At 42.4% G+C, this 23,840-nt stretch overlaps 3 protein-coding genes across 4 annotated transcripts in view; 2 read left to right on the plus strand and 1 right to left on the minus strand.

Moving 5' to 3' along the window:
• LOC307039451 (receptor-type tyrosine-protein phosphatase gamma-like) overlaps positions 1 to 23,840 on the plus strand; it is a 1,005,384-nt gene that overhangs the window by 684,851 nt on the left and 296,693 nt on the right. Inside the window, exon 6 of the mRNA XM_079681553.1 lies at positions 9,957 to 10,023. Within this exon, the coding sequence (XP_079537679.1) occupies positions 9,957 to 10,023 (67 nt within the window). The remainder of the gene's footprint in view (positions 1 to 9,956; positions 10,024 to 23,840) is intronic.
• LOC307039445 (zinc finger BED domain-containing protein 5-like) overlaps positions 1 to 23,840 on the minus strand; it is a 516,405-nt gene that overhangs the window by 331,510 nt on the left and 161,055 nt on the right. The gene's annotated exons all lie outside the window — the stretch shown is intronic.
• On the plus strand, positions 18,629 to 22,143 carry LOC307039447 (uncharacterized protein). Of its 2 annotated transcripts, XM_079681543.1 has the most exons (5): positions 18,658 to 18,767; positions 19,137 to 19,525; positions 19,630 to 19,771; positions 19,877 to 19,949; positions 20,166 to 22,143. In XM_079681543.1, exons 2-5 carry the CDS (start codon positions 19,147 to 19,149, stop codon positions 21,063 to 21,065), a joined length of 1,494 nt encoding a protein of 497 aa, XP_079537669.1. In that variant the 5' UTR covers positions 18,658 to 18,767; positions 19,137 to 19,146; the 3' UTR covers positions 21,066 to 22,143. The 2 variants fall into 2 exon arrangements, with proteins under 2 accessions (XP_079537668.1, XP_079537669.1); XM_079681542.1 differs by having other exon boundaries at positions 18,629 to 19,525.

A 23,840-nucleotide genomic window follows, 5' to 3' on the forward strand; every position in this document is an offset into this window, starting at 1 on the left:
TGGGTTAGTAGACTAAAAGCTTTAGGAATCCAAAGTGCAACATATAATAAGTACCCTGTATCAAGATTGATGCAAAACAAGTGATATTTGAACTTTTTAGACAGATTTAGCAAAAATAACTTCTTCTGGGGCCATTTGGGTGGATTTTCCATATCTCTGGCCCCCCTTGTTCGATTTTGACATGTGACATCTCTTTCTGACCGTTAGAGCCAATAGAATCGAAGGGAAATCGTCCCGCACACACTCATGTTAAAAAAAAAAGATGACGTCTTCGCGCATTCAATCTTGCTACAGAGCGTAAGAATGGCCTGCTCTACTATTTTAAAACGGAATTGCAGTTTTATTGCTTATGTATTATCAGAACATTTCAAAGGGGAAAGAGCTACATTGGATATTAACCTATGGATTAACTACATCATCGTTGTTATCGTTTTAATGCCATTGAAGACCAGTTTAGACCAGACAAAGACGAAGGTAAGCCATGTTAGCGTTGTGGGCTACCTAGCGCCACGTGCTTTGATGTACGTTTTTACGATTGTACGATTTTCGGTGCAGTAATAGGTTAGCATTTTTTGCTCGGGGCTAATTCAGAGGCTCACTGTTAGCATTGTGTGTTTTTTTTGAAAAAGATCAGTTAAATTAGTTTTTTTCCCGTTATATGGATATAAAATATTCATAGTTTATTAAATATTAAGGTTCTTTAGACGTTGTTTTCTGCAAATGACGCGTTGTTGGCCCCGGAACCGGGTCCGTGGGGCTTAAGAGGTTACAATTGAATACTAGAACCGCCAATGGGTAAATTTTACCCGCAGCTGTTTTTTTTATTGTATGTAACTCTTTTTCCATAACATATTAAAGTCTCCCAGTCTGTGACTTTTCCTGAAAGTGTGTTATATAGCACCCTCTGTTATTAAAAATGGTCAATAGGAAGTCAGATTGAAAAAATCGCCAAATAAATTGCCATGTATACCCATATCCGCCAGCGGGTAATATTTACCTCATATAAAATGCAGCGTAAACATGACGTGTTGCTATAGCAACGCCTTTTGTCTACTGCGGTTCCTTATAGATAGAGAGATAGATAGAGAGAGATTGATAGATAGATAGAGAAAGAGAGAGATAGATATATAGTTATAGATAGTGTAACATCTTGGAGAATACAAGATCTTGGATGACTGAGCTCACGTTGAGGACGTAATGCATGTGTGCAGGTTACGTGCCAGTTGAATAAATGGACACTCGGAATGAGAGAAGTAGTCCGCGTCGTCTGTTTATGTAGACAATTATATGTCCATAGAACAGAACATTACAGATGGATCGATAGATAGTTATAGATAGATAGAGAGAGATTGAGAGATTTGTACCTAAACAAAACACAAGTCTAACACCAAGCGTTTAAATCAGCACTTGTAGCGATATTTTATACTTCATGCTATCTGCACAAACTATGTCATGAAAAGCTGAGAGTCCACAGATTCTATCGGTATAAATGTCATCCCTGTGCGATCAAAACTCACTGTTCTGTATGATAAATAAAATAACATTGTACCTTGCAAATCAATAGAGGGTACATTTTATCCGTTGACGGTTTTAGGTATACAGCGACCTCTGGCGGTTGTAGTGTTAAACTTTAGTTCCACCTGGAGTAAATTCCCAAGCTACCCTGCAGTATACAAAGTCATTCAAACTAGCTGCACCTTTACCAGCTTTGAGAACACTTTCATGATCAATCATTATAAAACATATCATATATATTATTCTGAAATGGACCAATCTGCACAATACTACACAGACTACTTTCACTATATTTTGATGATAATACTTTTATACTTTTACTTGAGGAACATTCAATGCAGGACTTTTACTGTAACAGAGTATTCCTACACTCTGGTACTTCTACTTTTACTCAAGTACAAGATCTGAGTACTTCTACTTTCACTACAAGATCTGAGTACTTCTACTTTTGCTCAAGTACAATATCTGAGTACTTCTCCCACCACTGCAGGACACAAAAGGTCAGGATGAATGTGGGAAAGAATGGGTGGTACAACAGTGCCCATTCAGCAGTATGACACAAGAGTGTCACAAGAGTGACTGAAGCTGCTGTTGGACAAGTAATCGAGGAATGACCAGTCATTTAGCAGGGTAACAACAAGTCTTCACATTCAGAGAGAGTCCTCTAGCAGGGGATAAGGAGGGCATTATGTCATGTTCTTAGGGTGGATGGCTTTATCAAGAAATAATTATTTTAAAAGCCCAGAGAAAGGGGGAGGGGATTAAATCAGGTTGATTCATTATTAAAAAGGATGGACCAACAATGTGTTTTTCTGTTTGATTTGCAGGACTGTGAAGACAGACCAATCTCAAATATAATGAACGCAGCCAGAAAGATTCACAAATCCTTTTAAATAAAAAAAAAACTGAAATGGTTTAAATAAATCCACACAGAAAAATGTGGTTTGTTAAAATAATTTCTTTGTATTCCAAAGTATTTTTTCTACATGCAGGCTTAAAGAATGTATTTAAATGACAAACTCCAAATATGCATTTGATGAAGAGGGCTCCTACTTGAATATAATTATGTGTAGATTTACATTAAAATCTTTTTATATTTATGATAAATACATTTGTAAACATCATTTTTCATAAATGGATTCAAGTGCTACTTGACTCCTCTTTTGAAATAGTGTTAAAAGTGCAAGAGAAACCCATTTGTTTTTTTGTCAAAAGAAAAACGCATATTATTAAGAAGGCGGCTGTGGCTCAGTGGATAGAGTGCTGAACTTCGAATCAGGGGGTAGCAAGTTCGAGTCCCACTGCAGTCAGCATGTTGTTGTGTCCCTGGGCAAGACACTTCACCCCAAATTGCTCCTGTGGGGATTGTCCACAGTAAGTTGCTTTGGGTAAAAGCGTCTAACAAATGACATGTAATGTAACATCAGTTCTGAATTGAGTTATTCATTACATTACGTTTCATTTAGCTGACGCTTTTATCCAAAGCGACTAACAATAAGTGTATTCAGCCATGAATGTCCCTCGACATTTCTTCATTTCTGGGGTTCATTTCCATGGTTACAACATGGGCTGTTGCTCTCTTTAAAGCAGAGGTATCAAACTCAAATACACAGTGGGCCAACATTTTAAAATGGGTACTAGTCGAGGGCCGGACTGGTTCAATGTTTATTACAGAACTTATTGAAATGAACTTATTGCACATATTAAACCTGGAACTAACAAAGCTTAAATTATTGCCTATAAAAACAACATTAAACATTAAATAATCAGTTGCATTCATTTCTTATGGCTCTATCTGCAGAGTCATTTCTTATGATTACATTTTCCTACAGTCCAACAACAGCTTCAAAAAAACTATTTCCCTCAAAGAAGAAACCAAACATGCCCTGTTGTCTCAAGAAAGAAAGTGCTGAAGGAAACATCCATTCAACTCAGTATGCTGCTCTGTGATGCTAGTTCAAGCAGATACTTGGCATCTCATCTCGGGTGCAAGTTCATCAATGTTTGGGCTCAGGCTCTGAGCTGAGGAGATCCTCAGGATTGAGTGAAGGTGTGCGTGCAATATACCGGCGGGCCAGATCTAATAGTAATTAGAAATTATCCTGCGGGCCAAAATTAAATCCACTAAGGGCCTGATTTGGCCCCCGGGCCTCAAGTTTGACACCCCTGCTTTTAAAGGAACAGCACAGTGTCAGAGTGGAGGCATCAGCAGGAGTAAGAACAGCATGGTGAAAGGTACTGTGTGAAGGCAGAGGAGACCTCCATTTAGGCTCTTAATTCAACACCCCCCAAAGAGAGTAATTAGACAGTGTATGCCAACACTAACAACCACCACTGAGCTCTTCCAATCACAGTGCACACTGCGTGAGAAAACATCAGCCTCAGCGTTATGCAGCAAAACTGAAATATCATTACATGTTGGCTTTCATCTTATATCTATCTGCCAGGAATTTCAGAAGATATCTAATGTTTGTTTAAATTAAAAAAGTTTTTGTTCTTCATAGTAAAGCAACATAATGTCACTAAAGCATGCCTGGAGAAACAATTTATTAAATTAACGTTTGAACCAACATAAATGAACCAAATGATATCTTTGACACAATGTCATGGAAGGCTTGATAAAAAAAACAAAAAGAACAGCCACACAACTCCCAGCTTCATGAGAGGACCATAATTAGTTCCGATGTTAGCACAATCATTACAATTTAGTAGACCTATCACAATGTATACATTTACTGTCATCTTCACCAACGCACAGCGTTTCCGCCAGGGGGGCGTCTTACCGTCATTTGACGCCCTTATTCTGCTCGGGACGCCCTGAACTCGAGCCGAGGGCGTCCAAAAATATAAATAATTTGAGAGAAGATCGAGAGATTTTATCGCTTGAAATAACGAAAAGGAAAAAGGACAAGGACATCCCTCTGTTGGAGGGGCAAAGGAGTCTGGTGGGATTATTTTCGGAGTATTGAAGATCATTTCCCCGACATTGGCGGTGCCTGCTACAGGACAAAACGGAACGTGCGTGATTTGGACGCGATGAGCTAGTGGAGCACGCGCGTGAGCTGCCGAGCACCAGAGCCTCGCAGCGGCAAAACTGAGTTTCCGTGGTAAACTGTGGTAACATGAAGAGCCGTTTGGGAGCCGACACAGCCGGCGCTTTAAGAGAGCCGAGCCAAATAACGTAATAAGACAGTATGGGACGGCTCAAGACAAAATAAAATCACCCCACCCCCCCCGCTCTCGGGGGTGGACGCCCTCTCCGCCCTTGTGTCTTGCGTTATCAGCACCCCCCACGCAGAGGTCTGCACGGGTCTGATTTTCAAGAGCCGCTCCCGCCCCGCACCCGCGACGTGCAATACCAAACCCGCCCCGCTACCCGCACATATTGGCAATTAGATCTGCAACCCGTCCCGAACCCGGGATACAGTATATCAGCAGTGAAAACGTGCAATTATTAACACACGCAGTTGCATATTTGTCTCAAAAAGCATGGGATGTTGGTTATTTTCTCCATCTAGGATGACACCAAAAGCCTCCTAGACGTTGGATTTCGCTCTTGAGGAAGTGTTATTGAAAATGCTGTATTCTACGCTAGAGAGCTTCACCTCAGCCATTTTGAATGTGGCGCGCTCAGCAGCAGATTGATGCACTGCAGAGGTTATGATTATGCGCGGTCCCGAGGGGGAGAGGTCTGAGGATTTAAACATTAAACTAAATTATTATCATTTTAATATATTTATTATGCAACACCCGCGACCCGACCCGCATCATCTTTGTTTTACCCAGAACCGAACCCGGAAAAAAGCGTTTCAAAAAATACCACCCGGGAATCACTTTTTTAGCGGGTCACCCGTCGGGTACCCGACCCGATGCAGGACACTGCCCCCACCTCCCCTCCTGGCTCCCCCCCCTTCACCTCACAGCCCCTGTCCCACTTCTCCCCTGTGACCCCCATGCAACTGTCTGACTTCATGACTGGAATTAACTTCACCTGCACACTTGACCCAATGCCCTCCAAATGTGTTAAAGAGAGCCTCCCTGCCATCTCCCAACTCATCGTCACCATCATTATCTCCTCCCTCAGATCTGTATCAGTTCCCCCCTCTCTCAAACTGGCTCTTGTCACACCCATTCTCAAAATACCTGGACTCACACCTGACATCATGTCCAACTTCCAGCCCATCTCAAATCTCCCCTTTCTGTCAAAAATACTTGAACGTGTTATTGCCTCACAGCTTAAATCCCACCTCAGCTCCAATGACCTCTTTGAGCCATTTCAATCCGGTTTCCGATCAAAACACAGCACAGAAACAGCTCTTCTGAAAATCACAAACGACCTCCTCCTCTCCTCTGACTCCGGCAACCTGAACATCCTCATCCTCCTCGACCTCACCGCAGCATTCGACACCATCAACCACACCATGCTGCTGTCCCTCCTCGAATCATCACTCAACATCACTGACACTGCACTCTCCTGGCTGAAATCCTACCTCACAGACAGACATCAGTTTATCAACATCAACAACTGCACCTCCTCCACTGCTCCTCTGTCCCAAGGTGTCCCCCAGGGTTCGGTGCTTGGCCCCCTCCTCTTCATCCTCTACATGCTCCCCCTTGGCAAAATCATTCGTCGCCACAGCCTTCAATTTCACTGCTAGGCCGATGACCTCCAACTTTATATCTCAACAAAAACCATCCCCCCCACAACACACTCCACTCTCACCAACTGTCTCTCAGAAATAAAAGAATGGATGCAAACAAACTATCTCCAACTGAACAGTGCCAAATCAGACATCATCATCATCGGCCCCCCATCCCATACCAAAGACATCCAGAATTTCAACTTCACCATTGACAGCCACACTCTATCTCCCCCCCTCACATCCGCAACCTCGGAGTCATCTTCGACAGTCAGCTCAAATTCAACCACCACATCAATCACATCACCAGGACCGCCTTTTTCCACCTCAAAAACATTGCCCGTCTCCGCCCATCACTCTCCTCCTCTGCTGCTGAAACCCTGATTCATGCATTCCTCACATCACCACTCGACTACTGCAATAGCATCCTCTATGGCACATGTATCAAACTCAAGGCCCAGGGGCCAAATCAGGTCCTTTGTGGATTTAATTTTGGCCCGCAGGATAATTTCTAATTACTATTAGATCTGGTCCGTCGGTATATTGCACGCACACCTTCACTCAATCCTGAGGATCTCCTCAGCTCAGAGCCTGAGCCCAAACATTGATGACCTTGCACCCAAGATGAGATGCCAAGTATCTGCTTGAACTAGCATCACAGAGCAGCACACTGAGTTTCAATGGATGTTTCCTTCTGCACTTTTTTTCTAGCGACAACAGGGCATGTTTTTTTGAAGCTGTTGTTGGCCTGTGGAAAAATGTAATCATAAGAAAAGCTGCATATAGAGCAATAAGAAATGAATGCAACTGATAATTTAACCTTTAATGTTGTTTTTATAGGCAATAATTTAAGCTTTGTTAGTTCCAGGTTTAATATGTGCAGTAAGTTCACTTCAATAAGTTCTGCAATAAACATTGAACCAGTCCGGCCCTCGACTAGTACCCATTTATAAATGTTGGCCCACTGTGTATTTGAGTTTGACACCCCTGCTCTACGGCATAACATCCAACCTCCTCAATAAACTCCAACATATCCAGAACTCTGCTGCCCGCCTCCGCACCCACACCCGCTCCCGAGGCCACATCACTCCCGTCCTCCAGAACCTCCACTGGCTCCCCGTCCGTCAAATAATTGATTTCAAAGTCCTCCTGATTACTCACAAAGCCCTCAACAACCAGCCCCCCCCTTACCTCACAGACCTGCTGCACCACCACACCCCTTCCCGCTGTTTTTGTAATATAGCTCATTATGCTACACAAGCAATTCATGACAAAACAGAGGCAAACAAAGATAGTTATCTATCCATACTTCTTCTACTCTTCCTATAATATTGTTCATAAGAGTGATTTGCTGCAATTTTAACAGCATGCAATTCTACGTCCTATCCTGCTCTACAAGGAGACACTTCAAGGATTCTTTATTCTCATTATGCACAGGGTTGCAAAATGAGAAGTTTTTGTAGTATAGCTCATTATGCTACACAAGAAATTCATGACAAAACAGAGACAAACAAAGGTAGCAGTGCCTCCCTGTCGTGCACTTGTTTTCAATTTGCATCAGACGGAGTGTAAACAGCAACAACAACAATTGTTGTTTGGGCAGTTTCTGAACTCAGATTGCTGGGTTAGCCTATGTATTATGTTAATCATCTTATCTGTCTAAAACCGAGCATCAACCTGGAGCTTGCTGGGTAGTGGTCCATTTCACAATAATATATATGATATGTTTTATAATGATTGATCATGAAAGTGTTCTCAAAGCTGGTAAAGGTGCAGCTAGTTTGAATGGCTTTGTATACTGCAGGGTAGCTTGTGAATCAGGTGGAACTAAAGTCTGATTTAACACTTGATTATATTTCACACCATTCATCCAGATCTGTAAAGTAACTAAAGGTATTAAATACATGTAGTGGAGTAAAAGTACACCATTTATCTCTGAATTGTAGTGGAGTAGAAGTACAAGGTAGCATTAAATTGAAATAAAGTACAATTCTCTCAAAATGTTACTTGAGTAAATGTACTTAGTTAGTTCACACCACTGGCATTTAGTCATGCTGACTTGAACTAAATATGTTGTTGTGAATTTAAGCAAACAGCATATGTGTCATTTGGAGCTGTCATAAGTGGTGTTTTTCACGACCCTGTTACTCTGTGCCATTGACGCATTTTTTTTATGATTTGGTTTTATTGATTTGCAGCCTCTGTACGATAACAATGAGGTACTACTTGAAGACAATGAAAAGCATGTGTTACCATGACACCCTGCACTGTGTTCAGACGGCTTTGTTGATTGCTGTTGTGTGTTCTTCTTAATTACACTGTTTTCATCTCTCAGCATCTTCTCTGTGATTTTTTTACTTTTTAACCTCTGCCTTTGTCAATTGTATCCCTTTTTCTTTTCTTCTGATAAGCACAGATGTAGGGTAGAACATTTTTTAACTAATCACGAACGGCAAAACAATGTTTGTTTAAAAGCAAATGTTCAGCAAACGATGCCCAGTCCCAAATGGACATATTTGCAGACACTAGTGCAAATACATTAGTGCACTAAGCGGGAGAGGATACAATATGAAAGTAGGTAATATTAATAAACACATTGATACAAAAATAAATGATGGTAAATTATAAAGTTATTTCTTGAAATTGACCAGCTCACATTTCAAAGGAAGACACAAATGCCAGGGCAGATATGTAATTTTGAAGAAAACAGATGCTAGAAAAACAACCACATATATCTGATTTAAAATGTACAGATCATATACAGTAAGCAGTGTGAGTATCCTTTAATACAGCGGTTTTCAAAGTGTGAGGTGCGCCTACCCGGGGGGGGGGTGGGGGGCTGAGAGCTTCAGGAGAGACGCAGCGGGAGAAAAAAATAAAGAGAAACAGTGAAATCTTACTCGTTAACTTCAGCTAACTTAATGCGAGCGGCAACATGGATCGATTTTTAGTGAAGTTACCTAAAGTGAGGGAGGAGACGGCGTCTGGCAGAAAATGTCACTTGCAAACCTTTGGCTGTCTGTGGAGACCGAGTTCCCCCACCTTGCCAAAAAGGCTGTAAAAGTGCTCATTCCCTTCACCTCCACCTACCTGTGTTTTTCCACATTGACTTTGATCAAAAGCAAGTACCGGTCAAGGCTGGAGCCAGAGGGTGATCTGCGTTTATTCCTGTCTACATTGCATCCCCGCATCATCCGCCTGTGCGCATCATAGACGCAGACTTATTGTTCCCACTAAAGTAGGGGTGAGTGTAATGAGGAGGCAAAGTTGACGTTCAGTGTGTTGCCGAGAGCATATAAGGATTTATCCACGATGTTGAAAATGTTAAAAAATATATATATATATATTTAAAACATAAAGATAAAAAGGTTTTAAAAAGTTATTGTTTAATGTTTTAAGGAGGTGACGCTACTCAGCCAATCAAATTGGTGCATTCAGTGAGTCAGCACGATAGATTAAAACACACACACAGAGAGACGAGACAAGAAGAGTGAAACAGTCGTAATTTCGAGTAATTTCAAATGGCGTGCTCAAAAAAGAGAAAGGTAGACAGCGAAAACAGAGCATTTAATGACATTTTCTCTTACTGGACCTCTTTGAAATGCAATTGAATACCCCTGCATTATAGCAACAACAACAATAATAATAATAATAATAGCAATAATAATTGGGAGGGGGGGCGCAGCTATGTTGTCTGAGTGGAGGCTCACCTTCCCACACTTTGAAAACCCCTGCTTTATTGTATGCAGTGATGGTTCCTGTGAATATTGTTATGTGACAATGTCTGTTTGTGTTCCTCAGGTGGGAGGGAAGGACAACCCCGCTGTGGACCCCATCATCCACGGCCTGAAGGGAGTGGTGCACCATGGTAGGCTGTAGTGGGGATGTTCTGAATGTGTTTGCTGGATATCCATCATGCCTAAACATGAACAGATCCTTGATCATCATGTCTATATTCCAGCTACTGTTCATCATGTCTATATTCCAGCTACTGATCATCATGTCTATATTCCAGCAACAGAAATGCTCATTATTTTGCAATGAATCCTGTCAGCTCATAGAAATAGAAACTTTATGTTGCAAAGGTGTCTGACATTAATGATGATAAAAAATGTCCTATCATATTGTAAAGAAATGAGCATACAAATGTTTTATATTAAGTTTCGTTGTCTACTTCCACTATCCCAAATGTTTATAACAATGTTCAAACCCAGAGAAAGGTGCAGTTTTAATGAAGGAAAGTGGAAAGTGCTAGACTTGGTCATCTGTAATGACGGGGTTTCCCTTTGAGCCTGACTCAGCCTCGTGCTAGCCTGCAGTTCAATCAGGAGAGACTTCATTTTGTTTAAAGAACAATAATTGACCCATGCGCCATATGATAAATGTTAAGTCTTTGGCGATTAGACCCCGATCCTGAAATCGTATATCTAAAGGGGGAAATGCAACCGTCAGAGTTCCTGTTAGAAAAAATGTGTGCCGGTCACCCTGTCCGTTACGATTTAAATCTTCCGGACAAAATTGGAAAATTCCCGGTCAAAAGTCTTCTTTGTTATTTATTGAGCTTTAAAACAAATTGATAACAACTCTATATTAAGAATGAAATAATCAAGGCATGCAGATGTATCTTTTATTGAAAAGTAACTTTTAATAAAAGTTCAAACAAGTTCCGCCAATATCGTGCGTAGCGGAAAATAAATACATATATATTACGCAAGCCATAATATAATAAACAAAAAAACAATGTTCTTCAGCTTTAGGCCTACATATAGTCAGATAAAATAAAACATAATAATTATTATTTGTTCACAAACTAAAAGAGTAGGCCTATAGGCCCGTCGTGAGCATTTTAATAAAGGCTCGCAGCTGCCGACTTGTTATCAAATAGCCTTTAAAAAAAAATGGTCAATCAAACTCTTTGACAAAACTAGAGCAAAATGCCTAGCTTATGATGTTTTAGCCTAGTTTCTACGCTTTTTCAGACCTGGGAAGTGGGTAGCTGTAGATTTAAAATCAAAGGTCCCGATTGTCTCTCCACAACTGGCAATGCAATGCGCATGAGCCGTGTGACCTTGTTCTCGCCAAGCCGACTTCGCTGCGCTGTTTTGATTCTGTTCTGTAGAGAGAATCCTCTCTCTTCCGGCACACTGGAGACAGGGATCCCGCAGGCTATCTTGGCCAGTGTAGCCCACTCAGGATAGATGTTGCCGAAATCTCTTATGAGGACTTCGCAAACCGTTAAGAAATGCAAGCCTCAGTATCTGCGGAGCGCTGTCATCACGGGGATGGCGTTTCTGTGCGCGCTTGTGGCATCAATGAGTGGGGCACTGGCTTGCGCTGAGTCATCCTCGCTGACAATCGCTTGGCCATGACCAATAATGGTTCTGAGGGCTGGTTCAGCGTATATTTGAAGCGCTGAAGGAACGGAGAAATAATGAATTGTTTTATGTAACGCAAATAAATACATTTAAATAACTTGTGACACAATTTTAGGAAGGCCTATACTTACCACTTTGTGCGTTTGGGGATGGGTTCAGAAGGACGTCAAAGCTAGTGATAATACTCAGGGACTCTTCAGGAAAGCGTTTGTGTAAAGCATCTATAAGATGTGCAATGTAGCGTACGCGGACATTACTGAAAGCCTGTCGGGACCGTTCATCTGCGTGTGTCACATTCACATCCCTGTACATGCCATTTTGGCAATCTGCCGGAAACCTCTCTTCTTCGGGACCGGGGGCGTCCCTCAACTGTGTGAATGCCGAAACTGATCCGTGAACCATTGGTCAGATTGTGGCCAGATTGACATCCTCTTTCTGGATAACCAAATTCAGTTTGGTCATAACAGGTAGCACATCAGCCAGTGCATGAGTCCAGGCGATAAATCAGTATGGCTGGATTTGACCAAGGATGCCTTTTGCTTGGGCATTTCCTCCAACAGCCTCTTCATGTAACTCCATCACCAGAGCAGGCCAGTTTAGCTTCATACCCTCCACTGCCCTGTGCAAGGATAATCAGCACACTGCTGCTTTAGGCTTTTCACATCTTCTTCCCGAGCGCTGCTGTCAATTGACGGAGGCGATTGGTCCTGCTGGCTGAATGCTCGTAAAATGAGTACACAGAGGATCAGGGCCGGCCCTCGGCATAGGCAGTATAGGCGGATGCTAAGGGCGCATCAACCCATAGGGGGCGCCGAAAATTGGGAGAAAAAAGAAAAGAAAAAAAAGTTAGATATAAAAAATATATTTTTTATTTTTATTTCATAACAGCACAATTTCCCGATTTTGGATCAACAAAGTACATCTTATTATCTTATACTAACAGAACTACGCCTATATTGCGTACAGTGCCCATAAACTATGGCACAAACCCCCCCAAAATCAAGTTGAACTGCCCCAGCCCCAGTAAAAACCAGAGGTTTATGTGAAATTGTTCTTTTTTTTAAATAATAGTTTTAGTGTGCAATTATAGGTTTTCATTTTGTATTTGTGTTAATTTAAAATAAATCATACTCCCAAAAAACTGTAAAATATCCATAAAGAAAAAGAAAATCTGCTTACAGTTCTGTTTCATATGGGTGTTGAGAGATGTGTCCATAGATTTCCTAATGTTGCTCTCAAAGTGCACCAGATTGATGCTTTTAACTTCAATGTAAAAAAAAGGGAGGTTGGGGGAGGGGCGCCAGCTAAAATCTTGCCTCGGGCAGCAAATTGGTCAGGGCCGGCCCTGCAGAGGATACAGTGCGCTTGTAAACTACTTGGTCCACAGCTTTTGCAGAATCTAGCACGGCCAGGGCAGCTCGGTGGGCAACACAGTGCACCAACTCCGGCACGTTTGCCCATCATTGCACAAGCCCCGTCTGAGCCCAGGCCAATGACGCTTGACAGTTTCACATCCCTCTCGCGGAGCACCTCGTCCACTTTGTCCAATAAACACTGTGCTGTCCCGGGGAGCGCGTCAGAGTTTCCCAAAAAACATGTCTCCACTTTTCCTTTAATTTGCAACTTGGCGTATATTATCAGCCTTTTGTCCACAGTGATATTAACCGTCTCGTCATGGATTATTCCGATAAAGTCACTCTTCTTTAGTCATCAACGGAATCACCGTGCCGGTGAATTCCATCACCTGTGACAAAATCAGGAGCCTTCACTTCTCTTAGTAGGTCAGTCAACCCTGGATACTGATTACCTGCAATGTTGTTTTTAGCCATGTGAAACACTACTTTTAGCTGAGAATATTGCTTCATGTTGGAAGCTTCATTCGCCCTCTCGCAGTGGCCTTTCATTGCGGTTTGTTGTGGTATTGTGCATAGGCGGATTTTGCGGGGGGGCAGGGGGGACATTGCCCCCCCTGGTGGCTGAAATATGTTATATCATTACTAAATCTAAAACTGTTCCAATACAAATATTTTGTATATATAAATATTTTAATAGATGTAATAAAATGATTGTTACAATACAAATCTGAATAATATCATCTTTTGTTTGAAATAATTTCATTTTTGAGCAGTCGCATGTTGTGACCATAGACTGTATATATAAAGGGTTGTGACGTGTGTGTGTGTGTGTGTGTGACGTGTGAAGTTAAGGACAAAAGTTCCCTCACTTTTTTTTGTATCCAAGTGATTCAGCTATTGAATTAGCAATAATGGATATTCTGCGATTTTTAAAACGTCCAATTTCGTCTTCAGCTTCAACAACAGAAGAGCCACCGACTGAGCCTAACTTTACCAACCAGCAGCCGTCACAATGTCAAGTGGCAGACACGCAAACGAGCAGCTCTGGATTAGCTAATGTTAGCCCCACAGCGGAGAGCTCTGGATTAGCAGGACCAGCTAACATTAACCCCACAGCAGGGAGACCACCGGCACCGGGGCCGTCAGTGGGTCATGATGATCTTGGGGAAAAGCACAGCTGTCCCAAGCAGCCTACTTTAGGCTATCCGATTTCCCCTCAAAAATGTTTGGGAAAACGAAACGATCATTTTCCACGTACTATTACAAGAACTATCCCTGGCTGGAATATTCAGTACGAATTGATGCCGTCTTCTGTTTTTCATGCCGCCACTTCCAGACTGACAGCGGTGTGGAGGATTCCTTTAGAAAGGGCCTGAGTGACTGGAAAAAACTAAGCAGCAAACTGGAGAAACATGCACAATCCCAGGCCCATCTGAACTGCATGGTTAAATGGGATAACTATAAAGTGACTGCATCTTCTGGATCTATTGCAGCGAAACTTTCCCGAAGCCACAAAGATTCTGTTGAGAAGAACAGATCTTATTTGTGCAAAATTGTTGATATTGTGAGGCTGTTGTCCAAACTCGGATTGCCTTTTCGTGGGCATCGGGAGAGAAGCGAGTCAGAGTCGCGTGGAAATTTTCTTGAGGTTTGTGGATTTTTCTCCAAGTATGATTCTGCTTTTAAAAACATGCAGTCCAACTATTTCAATGCTACTAGCCCGGATTTCCAGAACGAAGTCATTGACATATGCGCTAACTTAGTTCGTGCAGAAATTGAAGAGAAAGTGCAGGATACTGGATTTTTTTTCTATAATTGCAGATGAGGCCAGGTCTTGCAAAACGGAACAATTATCAGTATGTATCAGATATGCAGAGCAGCTTGAAATCAAGGAGCGTTTTTTGTGTTTTATTGATTGCTCAGCATCTCGCAACGCGGCTGGGATTGTGGAAGCAATAAACAAAGGACTTGAGATGTGTGGACTGAAACATATCCCAGTTGTTGCCCAGAGTTACGATGGTGCCTCCGTCATGTCTGGTCACGTTTCTGGTGTGCAGCAGCGCATCAAAGAGACCCACCCATACGCAGTGTACGTGCACTGCATGGCACACAAACTAAATCTGGTGCTTATGGAGTGTTGTGCTGTCAACCGCAGCGTGAAAACATTCCTGAACGTCATTGACAAACTCTACTCTGTATTTGCAGAGCCGTCAAACCATCATCGATTCATTGAAATGCAGAAATCACTGAATCTGAAACAAACTGAAATAATACAGCCAAGTGAGACAAGATGGGCGTACAAGTGGCGATCTGTGAATTCCGTTAAAACTCACTACTCTGCAATTATAGGGTGCCTGAGAGAAATGAGTGACGAGGGAGACAAGTGGTCTGTGGAGGCCAGTGGCCTTTATGCCCACATGACCAGAATGTCTTTCATTACATGTGTTATTGTATTGGAAGACATACTGCGTGTGATTCATGTTACGCACAAGGCCCTACAGTCCTCCAGCTGCACACTCTCCGAAGCTGCAGCGCTTACCGACAACCTGAAGGCGCACTTCAAATCTCAGAGACAAGCAGATACGTGGAGCAATATGTGGGGATCAGTGAAACAGTTCTGCCGGGACAACAACGTGCCAGTACCTGGGGATGCAGATGTTGAGTGTCAGACTCCGGGTCCCCTTGCACCCAAAAGAAAACGGGTTACAAAACCCCCGACCTCCCTCGACAGTTTCCTGGTTACAACTACTTTGGGCCAAAGAGAAACTGATGAAAGTGGCGCACAAATGTCACAGAGTGATACAGCTGGATATCAGCAGCACCTCTATCTCCCTGTGCTGGACACCCTCATCAACGAACTAGACAGACGATTCACGGGAGAGTCCATAGAGCTGGCACGAGCATGTGGAGCAGTGTTTAAATGTCAGAAAAAAGGAATTGAACCTCTCGTACAAAAATACGCACAGCTGCTCAAAATTCACCCTCTCCTTCTTGGAGCAGAGATGGACCTTGTTAAAGCCTCTGCTGTCGCACCTGTTGCACTTGAGCATCTCCGAAAGACTGTTAAAAAGGAGAGCTATCCAAATCTATACAAGATGCTCCAGTTGGCACTGACTCTGCCTATCGGATCTGCCACCTCTGAGAGAAGTTTTTCTGCAATGAGGAGAATTCGGAACTGGCTGCGGTCAACGATGGGAGGAACAAGATTTTCCTCACTTGCGGTTCTTCACATTGAGGACGACATAACCGCACAGCTGTCACCTGAGGGGATAGTGGACGTATATGCGGAACGTAAAAAACGGCGTCTACTTCTGAACTAAGGTAGGACACCAAGGGATATAGTAGTTATCAAATAAGTATAAGATAAGCACAGTTTTGATACGTTTTTTACAGTTATGTAATGCACTGTTGTTGGGGGGAGTGACCGCCCCTTCCATATGAGTGTGTGTGTACGGCGGGCATGAGGCGTGCATGACGGGACGAGTTGTGTTCGTATGTGGAAAAGTCATACTCAGTGCGGTGAGCACGAAATAGTTGGGACTGTGTACTGAGTGACGTCAGTAAAAAAGGTTTGCCCCCCCAAGCGCAAATGTCAAACTCCGCCTATGGTATTGTGTTCGCTGACAAAATGTGCTCATTGCTCTGACTGTGTTCAATAAGCGCAGAGGTTCTCATATTTGTTGCTCCTTTGGTGAACCCGTTAGTTCTCCCCTACTTCTCGCAGTGTGAGCAGAACATAATTTCTTCCCCATCTATAATGTTGCACCTCAGCCAGGTGAATGTATCTTTCCATTCGGGTCTGAACGTGCAGGATTTTTTGTTTTGTTCTGTCCGGGGCCAAGGCATTGACTGCAGGCGGTATTGCTGTCTCATTGTCGGCATTATCATCATTAGACCTGCTTGTTTGGTTTTTTAAGGAGATGTGATGAAGAGGAGGTGTGATGAGGTATTTGGATTAGCTCTCCTGGCACTTTAAATGATGACAGGGGGTGATGGGGTTGGGGCGGGCCCAGGCATGAACACCTGAAATCACAGCTGACTGCAGGATAGAGGAGAACCATTTTAAAGTTTAGCTGCAGCACAATGATTGGCTGCTGGAGATTGAGGTGAAATGTGATAGGTTAAAGAGAACGCCCGTGATGAGCTGATTATATGCTGATTATATGCAGCTAAGGAGTCTTCCTGAAAGAACTTGCTCTGAGCTTCATGAAACTGTCACAAAGGGATGTTTTATCCGGTTTTAAGCCACATTTTTAAGGTTAACTTATAGTATCTTGTGTGTTTTTAAAGACATGCTAAGTTTCAGAGGAACAAGCTGTGCAGACATTTGCAGCTGCATCAAAGAAACACAGATGTTGCATGTGAAACTGATTAATTCATTAATATTACTGGTTGTAATCGTTAGTTTTGGAGAGGAGGACACTTCTGTGGGGGCGGGGGCAATCACAACAATATTCACGAAACTCTCAGGGCTTCTTAACATTTAACAACCTATTAACCTCTTAAGCCCTGAGCCTGTTTTTCAGGTTTCAGACTCGAAAATGCTATGCCCAAAACAAATGACTATAACTTAACTTCTAAAAGGGTTATATGAATAATTTATTTTATCAAAGCAAGGTTACATCTGTGAGTTGGATTTAGAAGTGTCAGAATCAATATAGATGTTTCTGTGTCAGAGTAAATTCAGATGGAACATCGTAAAAAAAAGGTAAATTCTTACCTCCGCCTAAAATAAAACCACTACTCATAGTAAAAACCACCCTTGAATGATGGTATGGTAGACTAAAAGCTTTAGGAATCCAAAGTATAACATATAATAAGTACCCTGTATCAAGATTGAGGCAAAACAAGTTAAATTTGACCTTTTTAGAGAGGTTTAGCAAAAAGAAGTCCAGGCGGACTCACCTTTGGGCACATTTTGGTTATCACTATAGGTAATCATTCCATCCAAATACAAGTGTTTTTATTAAAAAAAAATGTAAATGGTGTGTGTGTGTGTGTGGACTTTGCCACAGTCCTTACATGTTTATCACCCGACTAACACTTCTAGGAAGGTTTACTCATTTGTCATAGGTCATTTGTCTCCAACACGAGCAGATTTATTTAAAAAATAACACACTAAAAAAATACACTAAAACCGAAATAACACCACAAACATTTTTTTTGTAAACACTGGCAAAAAAGAAAAAATGTAGACAACCTAAATGTGTTTAGTGTTTTTGAATTGAGGCACCAGGCACTTCGTGCAGTAGATAGGTCTTCACCGTTTTGTTGCCAGCATCAGAGCACCTCCTGAGCGTGATGGCATCTTCCCCATAATACTTGGGAATGCATACGACTGATGATGGGGGGGAGTGGTGGTGGTGCTGCAGAGACTTCACCCCTCATATCTGCAGAAAGCTGCTCCCTGAAAGACCTCTGGGTGTGTGGCTTCGTCCTGCCGGGGTCACCTCTCATCTAGTGCAGCTCCTTGTGGAGAAGGAAGCTGTTCACCACTGCAATGTCCAGAAAATGGTAAAAACAAGTCTTGTACCATTTCATGGTTTTGTGGTGAAGGCTGTAGTACCCAATCAAAGCATCGGACACATCCACGCAGCACATGCTTCTGTTGAAGTCCACCACAGCATCAGGAACGGTAACAATCTTAGTCTGCCACACACCAGCCCGTTTCACTTTCCTCCTGACAGTCTGTCCACTGAATCAGAAGATGCAGAGGGAGGCTGAGTTAGTAGGGGAGAGCGGGGTAATGTGGGACACCGGGTAATGTGAGACACCCGCTGTAACTAGGCAAAGAAACAAATTTGCGGTCATGTGACCATAATGTTTTCAACCCCTTCCCACCCCCCACTTGTCATGAAGGAGAACTTGGTGCTGGTTCTGTGGTAAGTATTTTTTTTCACAAAAATGTGTTTGTTGCATGTAAAAGTAAATTTTCTTACTGCGAACGTAATCAACTGTAGTATCAAAGCAAATTGATTCAGGTTGAAAAACTTATATCATACATGTTGATGAACTTCCAACATATAAAACCATGTGATTGATGCTAGTTAAAGATTAGCCTGAATTGCCTAGAGATGTTGTTTTTTCTAAAATGGTGGCTGTGGGGTAAAGTGAGACAGATGCTGTGGGGTAAAGTGAGACGCTGACTCACTTTACCCCGACATGAAGCACAAGTTAAGTTTAGTCTTATATATATTTTAGTCTAATATTACAATACATATGTTTTAATTTTAATGTCATAAACATTGTAGAAAAGTCATCATGCCAAGACGATACATCAGGACGACATCTTGGGGCCAAACACCACTCACAGAGATGGAGAGTGCAGCTGCAGAGGTCATGCAAGGAAAGAAGTCCTTAAGACAAGCAGGAAAGGAACGAAATATCGACAAGACAACCCTCCAAAGATTCATTAAGAAAATAGAGAAAGGGAGAGTTAAATCAGTAGCCTGGGGTGCAGTAGCTGAGGCAAAAAGAATACTGACAGATGAGATGGAGGAGGAGCTTGCCCAACATTTAAAACAACTGGCTGACCAGTTCCATGGCCTTGCTCCAGTTAAGTGCCGTGAACTGGCATTTGAATATGCAGACAAAAACCATATCCCTGTCCCTGCCAATTGGATGGAGAAACAATGTGCAGGTAGGCTAGGGTGCGCAAGAGATCACATGATTCTGTAGGTCAACTTAGGCCAACTGATCTTGCCACAAAGCTTATCTTATAATAACGAATTGTCCACTCTTTAGGAGTAGAGTGGTTTGGCAGCTTTCTAGCCCGTCGCCATCTCTCTGTCCGAACTCCGGAGGCAACATCCCTGGGAAGGGCTACAGCCTTCAATAAGACTACAGTGGGGGAGTTCTTTACAAATCTGGCTGTAGTGATGGACAGGTGACAGAATTAATTCTTTAGTTGCAAATGTTTTATGGAGGCTTTACCTGTAAGATTTGGTTTTGATTCTGATAAGGTTCTTCCCTTGCCTCTCTTCTTTAACAGACACACATTTCCTCCACACATGATTTACAATGTGGATGAAACAGGCGTCTTTACAGTACAAAAGCCACGGCAGGTAAGCTACTAGAGAGCAGCAGACTGATACTGAGTGGCTTGTGATAATGACCAGCTAGCTATTGGCAGAATGCTGAAACTAATGCTATTAGTAATGTTGTGAGCCTGTGAACTAGAAAAAAATGAATGGACTGCAACAAAATAAAATGTACCTTTAGACCAATAGTAGCCTACTGATTGCACATGCCATTGATTCTAAACTTTCTACTTGATTCAGGTTGTGACAGAGAAAGGGAAAAAGCAAGTTGGTTCTATCACATCAGCTGAGAGAGGAGAACTGGTGACTGTGGTGTGTGCAGTGAATGCTGCTGGGAATGCCATACCTCCCATGTTTGTCTTCCCCAGAGTTAGGTTTAAGGACGACTTCATGATAGGAGCACCTCCAGGAGCCAAAGGTGCCTCCACCAGAACAGGATGGATGAACGAAGACACCTGGCCTGAGTTCCTCGATCACTTGATAAAGCACACTAAGTGCACTCCTGACCATCCCATGCTGCTAATCCTGGATAATCTGAGAGCTCACATCTCACTCAAGGCAGTGGAGAAAGCAAAGAGTAATGGTATTGTTCTGCTCACCCTCCCACCCCACACATCCCATCGCTTGCAGCCTCTCGACGTGACGGTGTATGGCCCGTTCAAGACCCTATACAGCCGAGCTCTTGATGGGTGGATGAGATCTAACCCTGGCAAAACAGTCTCCATCTATCAGATTGCAGGATTTGTGAACGAGGCCTTCTTGTCAGCAGTGACACACGCAATATCACCTCTGGCTTCAAGTCCACTGGGATCTTCCCATATAACAGAGATATTTTCCCTGAGGAGGCGTTTGCACCATCCATGGTGTCAGACCGGCCAAACCCTGAGCTGCGGCCTGCATCCACTGGTCCATCCACTTCAGATGATCCGGATGGTCCACGGCCTGCAGATTATCCACCCCCTGCAGATGAACCACCTGCTGCAGATGCTATTCCACTCGCTGATGCTATTCCATCCACTTTGCATGGTCCACATGGATGTGCCTCGCCAGCTGTCTCACGATCTGGATATGTGTCTCCTCAGGAAATCATACCACTTCCAAAATGTCCCCCCAGAGGACAAACAAAACGAAAGTGTGTGAAGACAGCCATCTTAACAGATACTCCAGAGAAGCAAATCATAGAACAGGCTTATGAAGAGAGACAAAAGAAACTGGCAGGGAAAAAGCAAAATAGCAAAGAAAAGGGAAAACCGAAAAAGAAGGCACCCAAGAAGAAAATCATAGATAGCAGCTCGGAGGAGAGTGATGACCCTGTCCCATTTGAGGATGATTTTGAGAGCTCTGAAGATGAGAGGAGTGACCCCGGAAACAAAGATCTGTCCGTGGGTGACTTCGTCCTCGTCAACTTTGCCACAAAACACCGAAGTATACGTTATGTTGGCATGGTTGAGAAGGTTGAGGGGGACGAAATACTAACCCAATTCCTCAGAAAAACCCAGGGAAACAACAGAGAGTGGGAGAGACCCACGTTTGCTATGAAAGAAAAGGATGTGGCACATGTTCCTAAAGGTGATGTGGTGAAGAAGCTGCCTCAACCTAATAGGCCTGGAGGAACAACACGGAGAGAGCAACTCTTCACCTTTCCCTGTAACCTTCAGGGCTGGAATGTAGAGTAGGCCTTGTTTAAATATGCGGCTGATGTTCATATCATATCGTGTTCTAATCTAACTGGTTAAATGGTTAATTGAATGTTTATTAAAGCACTTTGAAATATATTATGTTGTATTTGACTTTGTTTGGAGTTACTTTGTTTAAAAAATGTGCTAAATTGACCAATCCCCATGATTATGTTGCGCATCCGACATTAGTTTTGGAATGTGTGGTTGTCAATCTATCTGTCAGGATTCTAACTGTTACAACATGTGTTGTTTTGGTAGTTTAAAAGTGGAAAAGGTAAGTGGTTCACTTTACCCCCTTGATTTCTCTAGTCTGTCTCAGTTCACCCCTTAGCTGGGGTAAAGTGAGACACAAGACCACTTTTTAAAAAACAATCATATTTTCACTGCCCTTTGTCCTGAAGACATTCTGATCATTTCCAGTGCTAGGAAACATCCTGAATTAATGGGAAATGTGTAAATTTTACTGATATATCATTTTAGCTCGCCTACAGGAGAGCAAATGTAAAAAATGTCTCACATTACCCCGCTCTCCCCTACTGGTGCAGACGTCCGGCGGCGTAGCTTGGATCTTGATGGCTCTGGGGCAACTGTATGCTGATCTGATGGACGTCGTAGCTCGGATGAGGCAGATGTTGATGGCTGTGCTGCAGAAGTCATTTGATACTCGTCTTCATCACTGTGAAAACAAATGTGGAAAAAACTAAATCGATTACTTCACTGGCTTATTCTTTAAAAAATGTAACTCAAATCAGAAATAATTCCTCCATTTAGCGTGTGTGAAATAACAGTATCAGGGTGTCCGCGGGGTCTTAAAAAGAATCAAAAGTTGATAAATCAATTTAGCGAAAATTAAGGCTATTAAAAAGTATTAAACGGCATTTTCCAAGGTATTAAGAAGGTCCACAGCAACGACAACATGAAACACCCTTTAATTTATTGAAACGACATGTCGGGAAACCCCCTCAAGGCGGCCCCATGCATAGCGCGCCACTCCGCTCTGTGTGGGGGGGGGGGGGGAGAGAGTCTGTCGATGGGGATCAAAGCTTTCCGGTCCCACATGATAAGTGCTAGCCAGAAAGCCGCGGCGTTTAAGTCCCGACTCTCCTGATGGCCAATCCGTGCCTCCCCTGACTGCACGTCGCTGACACACACCGCTGCAGTGCAGGCTCTTTGCACGGAGGAGCCGCGGAGAGCTGCGGAGTCCAGGCGTTGCTGCTCCTCCAAGGAAGAGACACATGTTCACTAAGCCAAACTATGTCCGGTCACAGAGATCTGCTATTTTAAAGTAAAGTCAACACTTATTGACCCTAAATATAGTCTATATTAAGAACCAGAAAAGTCTTAACATATATATCGTTTTTTGTAAACATATGACAAATGTGTGAGGGTGATGACGTCAGAGCATCGTCCTATGCCCCGGACAGCCTGGCCCAATTTAACCCCTGGGTATTTGTGAGGGAGCTTCTATATGGCATTACCCCGCTGAAGCTCACCAAAGTTTAATATATTTCATAGTTCAAAGTTTTGTCAATTGTTTTGTTTATTGGTCAAATACTGGTTTCTAATGTTTTCTGAGGAGTTTTACTGGAATGAAAGAGCACAGAGTACAGAAGCAACAAAGCAGCATACTGCATTAAACCTGACCTTCACAGAGAGGTTGAAGTTCATGTGGAAAGGAGGCTTCAGTAGTCTGTCTGCACTCTGTTTAGTTGTGCTATCTTACAATCAATATTGTAAATGTGAGGTAAATTTTGTTGCCAATGTAATCGGTTAGAACTAGAAGTTGCGATGAGCTCTTAAAACGTATGAAAAGGGTCTTAAAAGGTATTAAATTTGACTTCAGGATTCCTGCATATACCCTGAGTATATATATATATATATATATATATATATATATATATATATATATATATATATATTAGGGCCGGGACTCAATTACAAAAATGAATCTAATTAATTAGAGGCTTTGTAATTAATTAATCGAAATTAATCGCATTTTTAATCACATATAAATATTTGACCTGAGAACAGTGAGAAGCAATTTTTTTCACATGGATTTTAGTATACCATTGAATAATGACTGAATACATAAGCTTAAGCAACAAAACATTGTTTATTATTTTTCAAGGTGGTACTTAACCAAGACCAACAGAAAAGTGCAATTTTTGCCATAAAGTGTAGCAATAGCATATTTAGGAATATAGTACATTTCAGAGATTCAGGTAGCCTATAGGTA

Source organism: Notothenia rossii (genome assembly GCF_949606895.1).
Source record: "Notothenia rossii genome assembly, chromosome: 5".
Taxonomy (NCBI): domain Eukaryota; kingdom Metazoa; phylum Chordata; class Actinopteri; order Perciformes; family Nototheniidae; genus Notothenia; species Notothenia rossii.

Coding starts and splice junctions, on each gene's coding strand:
- LOC307039447 (XM_079681542.1), top strand. CDS start 19,147: ATGCCAAGACGATACATCAGGACGACATCTTGGGGCCAAACACCACTC. Junction 19,772..19,876: donor CTGGCTGTAGTGATGGACAG/GTGACAGAATTA, acceptor CTTCTTTAACAG/ACACACATTTCCTCCACACA. Junction 19,950..20,165: donor CAGTACAAAAGCCACGGCAG/GTAAGCTACTAG, acceptor TACTTGATTCAG/GTTGTGACAGAGAAAGGGAA.